Source organism: Myotis yumanensis, unplaced genomic scaffold, assembly GCF_028538775.1.
Source record: "Myotis yumanensis isolate MYYU_CA2020_CCGP unplaced genomic scaffold, mMyoYum1.0.hap1 SCAF_1, whole genome shotgun sequence".
In the NCBI taxonomy this organism is placed as follows: domain Eukaryota; kingdom Metazoa; phylum Chordata; class Mammalia; order Chiroptera; family Vespertilionidae; genus Myotis; species Myotis yumanensis.
The window spans coordinates 99974935-99989030 of NW_027223752.1; the positions used below are offsets into that span (position 1 = coordinate 99974935).

A 14096-nucleotide genomic window follows, 5' to 3' on the forward strand; every position below is an offset into this window, starting at 1 on the left:
AGTAGGAATCCATTAAATTCTATCTCACTATTAACTGCCCTGTATACTGTATATATCATTCTTATATTCAGCATAATTGGGGTTAATTTTAGGGCTCAGAGCATCTGAAGGAAAATTGTGTTTTCACTAGAAGTAAAATCCAAGGTTAATTCCCTCTTGTCCTTCCCTCTATGAATATAAAGGTCTCAATCCTGAAAGATGGATATCCTGAGAAGTGGGGAGTACAAAAAGGTCATCTCTTAACTTTAAACTGAATACTCTCATTATGAAAGTTCCCAAAGTTTGTTGATGATATGTAAGGATCTGGATTTGAAAGAAAGGGGTACAAAAGCATTTATCTTTGTAAAGGAGATAAAAATCTGTTTTAAAGTGAGTTTGTTTTTACCATGTGAGGAGTTTCTCTTCCTTCAGATCTTTTTTCTTTTAAATATATATATACTAGAGGCCCAGTGCATGAAATTCGTGCACTTGGGGTGGGTCCCTCAGCCCAGCCTGCGCCCTTTTGCAGTCCGGGAGCCCTCGGGGGATGTCCAACTGATGGCTTAGGCCTGCTCCCCACCATCAGTCGGACATCCTTAGCACCGCCGCAGAGGTGGGAGAGGTTCCCGCCACTGCCGCTTGCTCACCAGCTGTGAGCCCGGCTTCTGACTGAGCAGTGCTTTCCCTGTGGGAGCGCACTGACCATTAGGGAGCAGCTCCTGCATTGAGTGTCTGCCCCCTTGTAGTCAGTGCACGTCATAGCGACCGGTCATTCCACTGTTTGGTTGATTTGCATATTAGCCTTTTATAATATAGCTTTTTATTATATCGTGTACTCAGGGTTGGGGGGGTCCCTCAGCCCAGATTGCGAGAGGGCGCAGGCCAGGCCAAGGGACCCCACCAGTGCAAGATTGGGGCTGGGGAAGGACATGGGAGGTTGGCCAGCTGGGGAGGGACTGCAGGAGGGCTCCAGGGCATGTCCAGCCCACCTCACTCAGTCTCGATTGGCTGGACCTCAGCAGCAAGCTAACCTACTGGTCAGAGCGTCTGCCCCCTGGTGGTGAGTGCACATCATAGCGACTGGTTAACCAGTTGACAGTCTGCCCTCTCGTGGTCAGTGCATATCATAGAGAGCGGTTGAGCAGCCTTAGCATATCATTAGCATATGACGCTTTGATTGGTTGTTCTGCCACTCAGTCTATTTGCATATTACCCTTTTATTATATAGGCTGTATATTTTGTTGTTGATAGTATTACAGATGTCTCCCATTTCTATCCCTCCACTTTACTTCTCTCTGGTCTTTTGAACTGAAAAGCATCAGGCCCTGCCTAAGTTTGTCACTTCCCTGGGTCTAAGCAGCCATGTTATCGGCTACAGTGAGATTCTCTTCACTGCTGTGGATAATGTTCTATATTTGTGCAAAATTTAAGATGATTAAAAATTAAATGCCATTTCACAAAGCAAGTATTCCAAAACATCAAGCTAGTTAACCCAAAATAATGTGATAAGATCTTCCTTAAAGGGAAGGAAGTTGGGGCAAAGCCAGCCAACCAAAGCACATCAAAGCATTAAAGGAAACCATAACTCACCAAGGTGAGACTTCTGGAGCGAGAACTGCTACTTCGACTCTCCAAGCTGCCCCCTCTGCTCAGGTCACTGAGCCTGCAGCTGGGTGACAAATCAGAGTCCATCTCTGAAGAGTCTGATTTCTGGTGGTTTACTGGCATCCCCACATAAATGTCGGCCAGTGGCTTGATCACAAGAAGAGGGGAAGGGGCCAGTGTTCCATTCTGAAGTCGTGGATCACTTCTAGAGAAACCAAGCACAAGCAACAAGGGTTAGTGAGCCTAAGGAGCAAATGCCTTATCTTCCAAATGAAAAGCTCAGCATGAGTAAGAGTCATCTAGACTTAGGGCCTCAACCATTAAGGCAAAGATAATTAGGAACCCCTAAGTCAACTAGTTTGGTGATGCTCATTTTCATTTCTCCTTTATATCCTTCTCCATTATCAAGATGTAAGAATTATTTTTAAGGAAAGACAGATGTACTAAAAATTGCTTTGGTGCAGATGATTTGATAGAATAATATGCTGGCACCTCCCTCTGCACTTAGGCTCTGTACTTTCATGCTCAGAGTCAAGTTCTCTCTGTGTGGCTTATTAATTCTAGTCTTTTCTGCTTCAGACACCACAAAAACTATAGCTCCTTTTCCAGCTTCACGACAGTTTAGAGTTTAGTTGAAGTGACAAGAGTTATAAATTACTAATACAAGTTTGGTTGACATCCCCAAGATTCTAGACTTCTTTGGAAGCCATATGCTATTTTAATTTATACATAAAATATTGAGGTCCCATAATTTAATACTATCAGGAAGTTCATGTTTTTACTTTCAGGAAGAAAGACACTGAAACGGTCCCCTATAAACCCCTCAATTTCATACAGTCCACTGACTCTTTTTTAAAAATTTAATATATTGGGTAACATCTATCTACATAAAAGCCTAAGCGACCATCGCAACCAAACGGACAACTAAACAGGCTGCGTGGGGCGACCAGGCTGGCAGGGGGGTTAGTGAGGGGTGACTAAACAACCGAGCAGTAGCCTGCATGGGGCGACCCAGCCGGCAGGGGGGTTGTGTGGGGCGACCAAACGACTGAGCAGAAGGCTGCATGGGGCAACCAGGCCGGCAGGGGGGGCAGTTGGGGGCAACCAGGCCGGTGGGGGGGGGGGGCAATTAGGCTGGCAGGCAGAGGCAGTTAGGGGCGACCAGGTCAGCAGGGGCGGGGGCAGTAAGGGGCAATCAGGCAGGCAGGCAGGTGAGCAGTTAGGAGCCAGCGGTCCAGGATTGTGAGAGGGATGTCCGACTGCCGGTTTAGGCCCGATCCCAAGGAGTTAGTCATCCCCTGAGGGGTCCTGGATTGGAGGGTGCAGGCTGGGCTGAAGGGATCCTCCCCCACCCTGCACAAATTTCGTGCACTGGGCCTCTAGTTGGTTAATAAAATTATACAGGTATCAGGTATACAATTCTACAATACATCACTTATGTATTGTATTGTGTATTTACCCCCATAAGTCAAGTCTCCTTCTATCACCATTTATCCCCCACTTTACCTTCTTCCACCTCCCCCCACCTCCCTATCCTCTGGCAATTGCCATACTGTTGTCTGAGTCCACTAGTCTTTCTTTTCTTTTTCTTTTTAAAAAATATATTTTTATTGACTTCAGAGAGGAAGAGATAGAAACATCAGTGAAGTAGGAGTGATGAGAGAATCATTGATTGGCTGCCTCCTGCACGCCTCCTACTGGGAAATGAGCCTATAATCCGGGCATGTGCCCTTGCCCGGAATTGAACCTGGGATCCTTCAGTCTGCAGGCCAACACTCTATCCACTGAACCAAACCATCTAGGGATTTTCTTTACTTTTTAAAAAAATAAAGTACAAGCACATTGAAAGTTTGCTTTTTTAAAAAAATTGATTTTAGAGAGAAGAGGGGGAGAGGAAGAAACATCAGTTGCCTCCTGCACTTGCCCCCAGGGGTCGAACTGCAACCTGGGTATGTGCCCTGACTGAATATTGAACCCACCACCTTTTGGTGTACACGATGACACTCCAACCAATTGAGCCACACCAGACAGAGTGAGTCTTCTTTGTTCTTTGCTTAATTCCTTCATCCTTCTCACCCAGCCCCTAACAAACTCCAACCCCAGCCAGTTGATTGTATTCATGAGTCTGTCTCCACTTTGTTTGCTAGTTTATTTTGTTAATTAGATTCCACATATAAATGAAATTATATATGGTACTTGTCTTTCTCTGACTGGTTTATTTCACTTAGCGTAATACTCTCCAGGCCCATCCATGCTGTCACAAAAGGCAAGATTTCCTTCTTTTTTTTATGGCTAAATAGTATTCCATTGTGTAAATGTACCACAGCTTTTTCCCCCTTTTCTTTTATATTTATGCTAGAGGCCCAATAAACGAAATTCGTGCCAGAGTAGGCCTTTCTTCCCCTTGCTGCCGGCATTGGCTTCCCTCTGGCACCGAGGACCGGGGATTCCCTCGCAGCCCTGGCTTCGTCTGGAAGGTCGTGTGGTCTAATTAGCATATTACACTTTTATAATTATATATATTATTGATTTCAGAGAGGAAGGGAGAGGGAGAGAGAGAGAGAGAGAAACATCAATGAGAGAGAATCATTGATCAGCTGCCTCCTGCATGCTCCCAACTGGGTTGAGCCTGCAACCCAGGCATATGTCCCAACTGAGATTCAACCCATGACCTCTTGGTTCATAGGTCAATGTTCAACCACTGAGCTACACCATCCAGGCTGTACCACAGCTTTTTTATCCACTCATCTACTGATGGACACTTGTGCTGCTTCCAAATCTTGGCTATTGTAAATAATGCTGCAATAAACATAGGGGTGCATATATATATTCTTTCAAATTAGTGTTTCAGTTTTCTTTGGATATATTCCCACAGGTGGAATTGCTGGTCATAAGGCAGTCCCATTTTTCATTTTTAGAGGTACTGCTTCCCAGAGTGGTTGCACCAGTCTGCATTCCCACCAACAGTGCATGAGGGTTCCCTTTTCTCCACATCCTCACCTAACACTTGTTTGTTGATTTCTTGATGTTAGCCATTCTGACAGGAGTGAGGTGCTATCTCTTTGTGGTCTTAATTTGCGTTTTCTGATCATTAGTAATGAAGAGCATCCTTTCATATGTCTACTGTCCATCTGTATGTCTTCTTTGGAGAAGTGTCTATTCAGGTCATTTGCCCATTTCTTAATTGGATTATTTGGATCTTTTTTTCAGTGTTGAGTTTATAAGTTCCTTACAAATTTTGGATATTAAGTCCTTATCAGATGTATTGGTGAATATATTCTCCCATTCAGTGTGTTGTCTTTTCATTTTTTTGATCGTTTCCTTTGCTGTGCAAAACTTTTTAGTTTGATGTAGTTCCATTTGTTTATTTTTTCTTTTTTTCCCTTGCCCAAGGAGATATATCAGAAAAAATATTGCTATGAGAAATGTCCCAAGATTTTACTGCCTATGTTTTCTCTTAGGATTTTTATGGTTCCAAGTATAACATTTAAGTTTTAATCCATTTGAGTTTATTCTTATATATGGTATAAGAAGGTGATCTAGTTTCACTTTTTGCACATATTTTTCCAATTTTCCCAACACTATTTATTGAATAGTCCTCTGACTCTTTTAATAGGAGATCAATTCAGCCTCTGAACAACAGACAATTGATTTCAACAAAAGCTTCTAGAAGACCAAAGAAGACTAATAGAAAATAAGCCTCCTGTGGATTACATATAACCTGATACTATGGCAAGTGAACTAAACTGAAAATACTGCCAGGACGCCTTATGAGCCTCTTTAAGGATACTGAGGGGTATGTGAGGTAAAATAACCATGGGTACAATTTAGTGTATGTATGTGTGCATATGGGATTGTGCTCATATGTGTATTAACTTTTAATAAAAATATGACTAATTATGGAGAAAGCCCATTCAGTACTGCATACCTTTAGGAGGACCTTGTCATTTAAGACCACTGTGAAATCTTCTCAGAGAAACCCTGAAAACATTAGAACAGATTAAAAAAGAAACTATTCCCTACTCCATTTCTCATCATTTTTTTCAGATGTATCAGCACAAGTCACATGGCAATTTAAGAGCAAGGCTAGGGAACAGAACATTCTGAGCATATATACTTTCTATAAGTTGCCATTATTCCCAATGGTAAAAAAAAAAAAAAAAAAAAAGACTTAAGAAAATGTTAAAAGTTTAAAATTTGTTTACTAATAAGAAAGCCTAAGCAATACACAGACTTTATATAAGCCACCTACACAGCCAGTAATATGCAACTCAGAAGTTAAGATCCTTGGTGAAACTCACCACAGTGTTCAGTCTAGTAAGTCAAATGCCTGTAATGAATCTAGAATACACAGAGACACACATCACACACACAGTGGACATAAAAGAGACAGTGACACTGGTGACATTGGCCGGTGACAAAGCAAGGCAAATGCAGATGAGGATATCACTGCTACATCCTTGGGACCTGTGATTAGCTTCAGCCCAAGAAAAGTGGGAAGACAAATGCAGAGAGGACAAGCCAATGTTTAGATTCCTTCTGGTCTGTAGATTCCTTCCCACGGACTCAGCTCTAATTCATTCCTAGATTAAGTAAATCATTGCTCCAAGGAAAGTAGGGGGTTGAGGGACAGTAAGTCTTTCCCCCACACAACAGTGAGATGAAACACAGGGAATTAAATACCCATTCACCTACACAATGAAGGAACCTGGTGGAACCACCTAATGGGTGGGAAAGGGTTTGGAGCTAGGCTACAGGTCTGTGCAGTCAGAGCCACACTCTAAGGCCCTCACAGTGTGGTTGGAGGGCGGTAATTTACCACACCATTTAAGAGCACACCATTTTCTTGTGTTTCTATAATTTTAAAAGCTATTCTGACACTGTAAAACAGTGGTTCTCAACCTTCTGGCCCTTTAAATACAGTTCCTCATGTTGTGACCCAACCATAAAATTATTTTCGTTGCTACTTCATAACTGTAATGTTGCTACTGTTATGAATCATAATGTAAATATCTGATATGCAGGATGGTCTTAGGCGACCCCTGTGAAAGGGTCGTTCGACCGCCAAAGGGGTCTCGACCCACAGGTTGAGAACCGCTGTTTAAGGAATGGAGAACTAGGGGCTCCCAAGTCCTAGTTCCCAGGAACTCAAAATATAGAATTCTATGAGAGGTCCACTGTGGAGAGAGCAGAGTTTTCTGAAAAGGAAGGGCAAGGAAGCAGCCTTCTTCTCTGCTCTGCCCTGGAAAGGGAATGTGATGAGAAAAAGAAGCAGGGGACAAGGAGCAGATGGGTCTGACAGCAGTGACCACAGCTGTGAGACTATGAAGGTCATTACCACTTTAAATATTTAGTCTCAAGGAATAACTCTCTGGGTCTGCAAATAGTGCACAATGTAAAAAGTGGGACTCGGGTCAGACACAGATGAAGAAACTGACTTTTACCAGGAGAGCAGAACAAGTATCACTAAGAAGTCATGACAAACCTAACACAACAGGAGCAGAAATGTGAGCCACACACGTGTGTTTTTCTATTTATTCTCTTCTACTTCCTGTGTTTATTTCTCATTATTTACCAGTAACATCTTTTTTTTGTTGGGGGGTGGGGGGAGGGGGTAAAGCCTGGTTTATCCATTGAGCAAAGAGAATAAGAGAAGGTGACAAGAGATCTACAGTCTTAGTAAATCTACATCTCCCAAGCATGGCTGGTCAGGAGGCAGCAGCTGTCCAATCTGAAGGTGCTGGGGGATCAGGTGGGGCTGAGGTTAGTGAGATCAGCGAACCCTCTGAAGTGAGCACACTGAAGCCAAGAAAGGAATGAATGCAGCTCTTCTTTTTCATCTTCCCCTGGACATTCCTGAAAGACTTGGAATGACCTGGATGGTATGCATAAAGCCCTCCTTCCACCATCACCTCACTCCATCTAAGTTCCAAGTAGCCACAATCAGGTCTACAGAGCAGCCCAAATAACTAAGTCTTTCCATCATTCACCTGAAAATTCTGGTTTGGCCAAACCCCAAGGCTGAATTATGTTAGGCAAAGATCTGCCCACAGGCACAGTGGCTGTCAGCTTCCACACACAAAGCCATCTTTGACTCCTCCCTTATCCCCCCACTCACAATCAACCAGCTACAAAGCCCTGTTGCTTCTTCTGGTGCAATGTCAGTTGTATCCACTCCTTTTCTAGTGCCACCAATTCAGCACCATTATACCACACGTCTACATTACTGAGATAGCCATCTAGATCTCCTCGAATTTTCACTCTTCTCTGTACTTTTCCTTTATTCTTCTGCTGGATTAATCTTGAAATACCACTTTGAGGTTACCACTCTCCTAAAAGCAATCAACTTTCACCCACTCCCATAGGTTTCAGAATCAAAGTTTCATGCAATTAATCAGTATTTGCTTCAATTTGAGCGCTAGCTTCCTTTCTAGACTAAGCATACTCTTTTGATTACTTGTTTTCCTGCTTCACACTGGGTAAATTCTAGGTAATTAATTCTGACACATGGGGCCAACTGTAATGGAAAACGACTGTGTAAACTGTAGTCAGTGCCATCATAGGGACAATGGCAGCACAGAGGAAGGTGTGCAAAGCTTCCCGAGAGGGTTCAGAGGCTTCGCAGAAAGGTGACAACTAGGCTAAGCCCTACAAGGTGTTTCAGATTTAAGGAGGCTGCTAATTAAACAAACTGCGATTGGCACTCCAAACAGATAAAAAGAACAAGCAAAGGCTGGGCTCCTGAGTCCTAGTTCCCAGGAACTGAAAATATAGAATTCCATGGGAAGTTCACTGTGGAGAGAGCATTTTCATGGTTTCACTTTTCATATTTAAATATCTGATCCAACTTGAATTTATTTTAGTGTAGAGACTTACTTCCCTATCCCTAAGCCTAGAAAGTTTCCTAATTACTCAAATGCCAAACATTGAAAAATTCATCTTTCCACTGTCTTGAAATGCTAAATGTTACATTATACTAAATATTTATGTCTTAGATTCTATTTCTGAATTTCCTAGTCTGCTCCACTGATCTTTCTATTCATTAGGACTCAAAAATGCAAATCTTAAGGTGAAAATTTCAATGGACCTACCTACATAAAAATTAAGGATATCACAGACAATGTTAACAGAAAAGTGGCAGGCTGGTAGAGGGGTTTACTGTGGCTAAGAAAATGAATTGATAGCTAGAATACATAAAAAACTCTTGAAAATCAACAAGAAAGACAGGAAACTCATTAGAAAAAAGGAACAAGAACTATGTTTAAGCATATATGAGAGAGAAAACCCAAGTGACTAAACAAAAGAAGTCCAAGTTAAAAGAATGTGGTAAAATTGGAACCCACATGTACTACTGTTGAGTGTTAAACTAATACAACCATTCTCTAGACTAATCTGACACTAGTTAGTGAAATTAAACATGTCCTGTGAGCCCCCAATCCCACTGCTCTGTCTACTCCAGAGGAAATCTCTCTCAGGAAAGGAGGGTAACACTTGCAAGGTTGGTTATAGTGTTGCTTGCTGCAGAGCAGTGCTGGCAGCAACCTAGGTTCATAACCCACTACGAACTCTAATAACAAGTAGAAACCTGATAAATGCTTTTACTGTGGAATACCGTGCATCAGTTGGGAGCAATCAAATGGACAATGGCATGCACGGATATTAATATGTGTTGAGTGAAAAGTTGTAATTGTATTCTTAGCACAATTCCACTTATATAAATTTAAAACAGACATAACACTGTATTGTACATCCATACCCCGGAACATATGCCTATGGTAGGGATGACTGGGTGAGTGGGGTGCGCCACTTGATTATACTATAGTATCATCTGGTCTGTTATTCACTGAGGGCCTCCTGTTTGTCACGCACCTGACTCCTATTGCTGGAAAAATGGAAAAGGATGATTTGGGTTTGAAGAATAATTACTTATTAGATCATTTTATCACTTGGAACCTTTGAAGGGCCCAGTATCTAAAAAGATGATATAGGACTGATCAGTTCTAATTTAATGAGGAAAAAGAGAAGACAATCTAAATACTGGGGGCACTTTCAGATGGAAGTGCTGACAATGGCATGGTTTTAATAGGAAGAGAAAGAAACCATGAAGATGAACTTTTCTTGGATCACAAGTGAGCTAAAAATTTACCTAGGAAAGGTTGACCTGATCCAATTTATGGAAGAATCTAAGCTGGAACTATAAATGGATTCCCTCACATTCAACTATAAGGCTTGGTACCTTCTAGGTGGGGGGAAGGAAATCATATCCTGTAAGACTTAGATTCCCAACAGGCAGGCTAAACAAAATCACAGGGGTGATTATTGTCTATGCTAATTCTGAACATGAATAGGAAACTTATCCACCTTAACCAAGTGATGTGGAACTAATTTTGCTTAGCATGTCTGTGATACACTTTAAAAGAGAACTCTCCAACTCAGCGCCAAGGTAAACTCTTCACAAAAGAGAATATCCAGGTGCGAATCCTAGGATTCTGAACCCCATGGACACCATGATACAGGTTTTTAGGCCCTCATCCCTGTCTAGTCACCCACTATTAACCATAGTGCTAAGGTACAGGCAGCAGAAGCACAGCTTAGCTGGGAAAGGGGTAGAAATGAGCTTCTTAAAAATCTCCCCCTCTCCTTCCCACGTCAGACTCTATACTAGGGCTGGATCAATGCTCCACCTAAGCCCTACTCTTTGATCTCTCATTCTCTCCTACTTCCATTCACAGGAATTTTATGAAGACTTGTTGCCAAATCTACAAAAACAACCTTGGACAGAAATTATCTTTAAAGCTATACCGTAAGAAACCCTAACAACCAAGTCATTATTAAAAAAAGATAGGTGTTTCTTAACCTTTAAGAACATTAAAAATGAAGGAGTTTTACAGTGGAATTGTTTCTGAGCCATGAATGGGCTTTTTCATATGGTTAAGCAGTGGGTGGAAATAAAGAGAATGACCATCTTTGGTGAAAAGTACAAACTCTTTGATGAAATAGTCAGTGAACACAAAATACTAGCATTTTTGGCCTTAATGCTAGTAGCTCTAGACAACATTTGTTCATCTCAACATGTATTGATGTGATAGGCACTTTGCTTTGATTTACTTAAACAAAGAAGAAACTTTTATAGTTTCTCCCTGGTTCTGTGTTAATTCCTGTGACATGTGTTGACAAAAATGGATTTTATAATAAGAAATGAACTAGGTGATGGAACTATAAATTATGCCAATACTCTTTTATATTGTTTTAATAGAGGCCTGGTGCACAAAATTCGTGCGGGGGGGGGGGGGGGGCGGGGGGAGGGGTGTCCCTCAGCCCAGCCTGCACCCTCTCCAATCCGGGACCCCTCGGGAGATGTCTGACTGCTGGTTTAGGCCTGATCCCACAGTCGGACATCCCTCTTGCATTCCAGGACCGCTGACTCCTAACTGCTCACCTGCCTGCCTGCCTGCCTGATGGGCCCTAACTGCTCACCTGCCTGCCTGTCTGATCGCCCCAACTGCTCTCCCCTGCCAGCTTCATTGCCCCTAACTGCTCTCCCCTGCCAGCCTGGTCGCCCCTAACTGCTCTCCCCTGCCGGCCTGGTCGCCCCTAACTGCTCTCCCCTGCCGGCCTGGTCGCCCCTAACTGCTCTCCCCTGCCGGCCTGATTGCCCCTAACCACCTCTGCCTTGGCCTCCACCATCGTCCCTTTGTCAGGAAGGACGCCTGGAAGATGTCTGGTCTAATTAACATATTACCCTTTTATGAGTATAGATTAAGCCAATTCATAAGTTAAAAGGAAACTGAGTACTGAAGTTCTTTCTTTATATTATTCACCTTTGATCAGGGCTTTCAAAACATTCTTGACTAAGTTAACCATTTCATTTCTCACCTAAAAATAATTTATAGATAAGCTCCATAAAAATGAGTTTAGTGTAGTTATCACAGCACATCTGATAATTCTGAGCAAAACTCAGTTCAAGCTCCAATTTATACATGAAGTACAGTCTCTGTAACCTTCCATCCTCACTGTACCAAAGATGCACAAATAGATATGCATACTCTACTAGCTGACCCAGTAGAGAGATATATGTAGTTGTTGGTCCTGTAGTTAATTTTCTTCCAAGTTTTCTATTGTCCAAAACTTTGCTAAAAATAAAACAAATGTTCAGTCCAACATTCACCAGTGAATTTCAAGTAGTACTTAAATAATCTCTTTAACATCCTGGATTACTTTTGATACCACAGGCCTGTCAAAGTTGGCACTTTTCATTTTCCTAATCAATGCTTCCAGGGAACCTATCAGTAAGAACAGAGGGCTTTAAGTGTCTCTTTAGAATCTGCCCTAACCTCATCTCTTCAACCTTACTTTCCACAATATAAATCCTTTCTCCATTCTGGTGCCCTAAACGTTCTGCTCAGCTGTGAGCCACATTGAGACTGCTTCCTCTGTCACTCTCCTCTCAGTCTTCAAAGCCTGTCTCAAAAACTGTGCCAGACCTTGTCAAACCTTCCTTCACAGTGCTCCTCTTCACTGACCTTGATCATCACATCTGGTTTCTTATGCATGTAATTTTTTTTCTCAATTAGACTATAAGCTCCCTGTAGGCAAAGCTCTCTCTCTTTTAATGTAGCCACAGGATTTTGGAAAATGTTTGTCACAAAATATAGACTTAATTATCCATTACAAAAACAAAATTTATATTTTAAAATTCTAAAACCATCTTATTTTCATAAAAAAATTAGAGTCCTTTAAATAGACCTCTGATCTAAAAGGAAAGCTTAAACACTTAGGAGTGTTTCGAACATGTTCATATTGTTGTGGTGACCATCCTTTATCCTTTATCCCCTATATTGCATATAGAGGCCAAATCCTTCAAATTTAGGAGAAATTACTCTCATTTAATCTATGGATTTCAATCAAGGGCAAATGGGAAACAGAAGGTGAGGGGGGGGGCGGGGGGGGCAACTTTAAATACAGCCAAAGAAAAGACACTTCACTTAGCTTCACAAATAATAATATGTGAAAAAACTGGTACCAATAAAAAACTGGTACACCAGCCCCACTAAACCAATAATGCTCCAAATGTTAACATGTAATAAATACCACTATGAATGCATGGCCGTCTACATCTGCAGATGCAACCCATGGCCAAAATTAACTTCAAAAATGGATCTCCACACAAATAAGCTGAAGTAAAATAAACACGTAGTAACTTTTCTTTAGTTTGGGCTGTTTCTCAAAGTCAAGAAACCAAAACCTTGGAAAGAAAAGAATGCTTCCAAAAATACTCAGTAGGCAAATTAGCAGACTAGGACTGTCTTCCTGCACTGCAAATCCAAGGCAAATCCACCTCAGCTTGAGGCTGGCTGGGGCTGGGAAGGTTGGGAGTGCAGTTAGTTTTGTTCTGGAGTTTTCAAATGTTGATGTGCTTAATGGTTTAGCTGACAGCCGTGGGCAAACTACAGCCCGCGGGCCGGATCCGGCCGTTTGAAATAAATAAAACTGAAAAAAAAAAAAAAAGACCGTACTCTTTTATGTAATGATGTTTACTTTGGATTTATATTAGTTCACACAAACACTCCATCCATGCTTTTGTTCCGGCCCTCCGGTCCAGTTTAAGAACCCATTGTGGCCCTCGAGTCAAAAAGTTTGCCCACCCCTAGCACCTGCTTCATGATGTTGCCTTTTCTCTGATTGGATTTTTCCTTTTCTTCTGAAATGCCTTCAGTAAGAATTTAGGACCTTAAGCTCTAACTGGCACTGAAGGGTATTAAATACAATTAAACATTTTAAAGGCTAGTAATTTTACTTCTCCAGAGCAATTACCATGCTTTCATTTAGATTTTTTTTTAAAGCTCTTTCTGGACAATGTAGAAAAACAAGGTTGATTTCAGACTGTCTCAACTGTGAATAGTTTCAACTATTAATAGGAGGCAGTATTTTCCTCAGGGCCATACACCACATGAAAGTAATTGATTCGCCTACACTAAGCAAACAAGTTCAGGATAAAGGCTTTGCCTCGGCAGGCTGGTTTGCAGGCCCTGAGGGAAGAAGTCTCCTACTACCAGTTTTCTATCTATCATTGAAGAGAAAATGTGGAAATTAGATTTTCCTAATGTAGAACCTCACCTGAAAACAACCTGGCTAGATTTCAGTTTAGTACCTGGTAACAAAACCTATGACCCAGGAGGAAGCAAACAGACAAACACTACCAAGGGGAAAACCTAGTTCTATTGGATGAAATGTTTGCAAAGATAGACCCTTCAAAATTTTATTCTTAGCTCATTTAAAAAAAATGACATTCTACATGCCAATTGCATTTCTGGATTCTTTAGCAAATTAAGAAAAGAAGAATATTCCAGTTTCGGTTGTTCTGTTGTTAAACAAGTTTGTGTGCTTTCTCTTTATTTATTCAGCAAAAACTACCAGAGCTCCCACTAAGTGCTAATCTGGTGAGATAAAATGTAGTACTTCTTACTTAGAAGCAATAATTATACCTTGTTGTTTTTTTCTGCGAAGCTCCA

General features: G+C 41.6%; 1 protein-coding gene across 2 annotated transcripts in view; it reads right to left on the reverse strand.

Annotated features, from left to right (window-relative positions):
- The window catches only part of PROSER2 (proline and serine rich 2), a 46564-nt gene that overhangs the window by 23413 nt on the left and 9055 nt on the right, over positions 1 to 14096 (reverse strand). The window contains exons 2-3 of one of the 2 annotated variants that reach the window (XM_070428497.1): positions 5513 to 5565; positions 1570 to 1789 (exon numbers count right to left, since the gene is read on the reverse strand). In XM_070428497.1, the coding sequence (XP_070284598.1) occupies positions 1570 to 1707 (138 nt within the window). In that variant the 5' untranslated portion in view covers positions 1708 to 1789; positions 5513 to 5565. The remainder of the gene's footprint in view (positions 1 to 1569; positions 1790 to 5512; positions 5566 to 14096) is intronic. The other variant, XM_070428494.1, reaches the window with a different exon arrangement.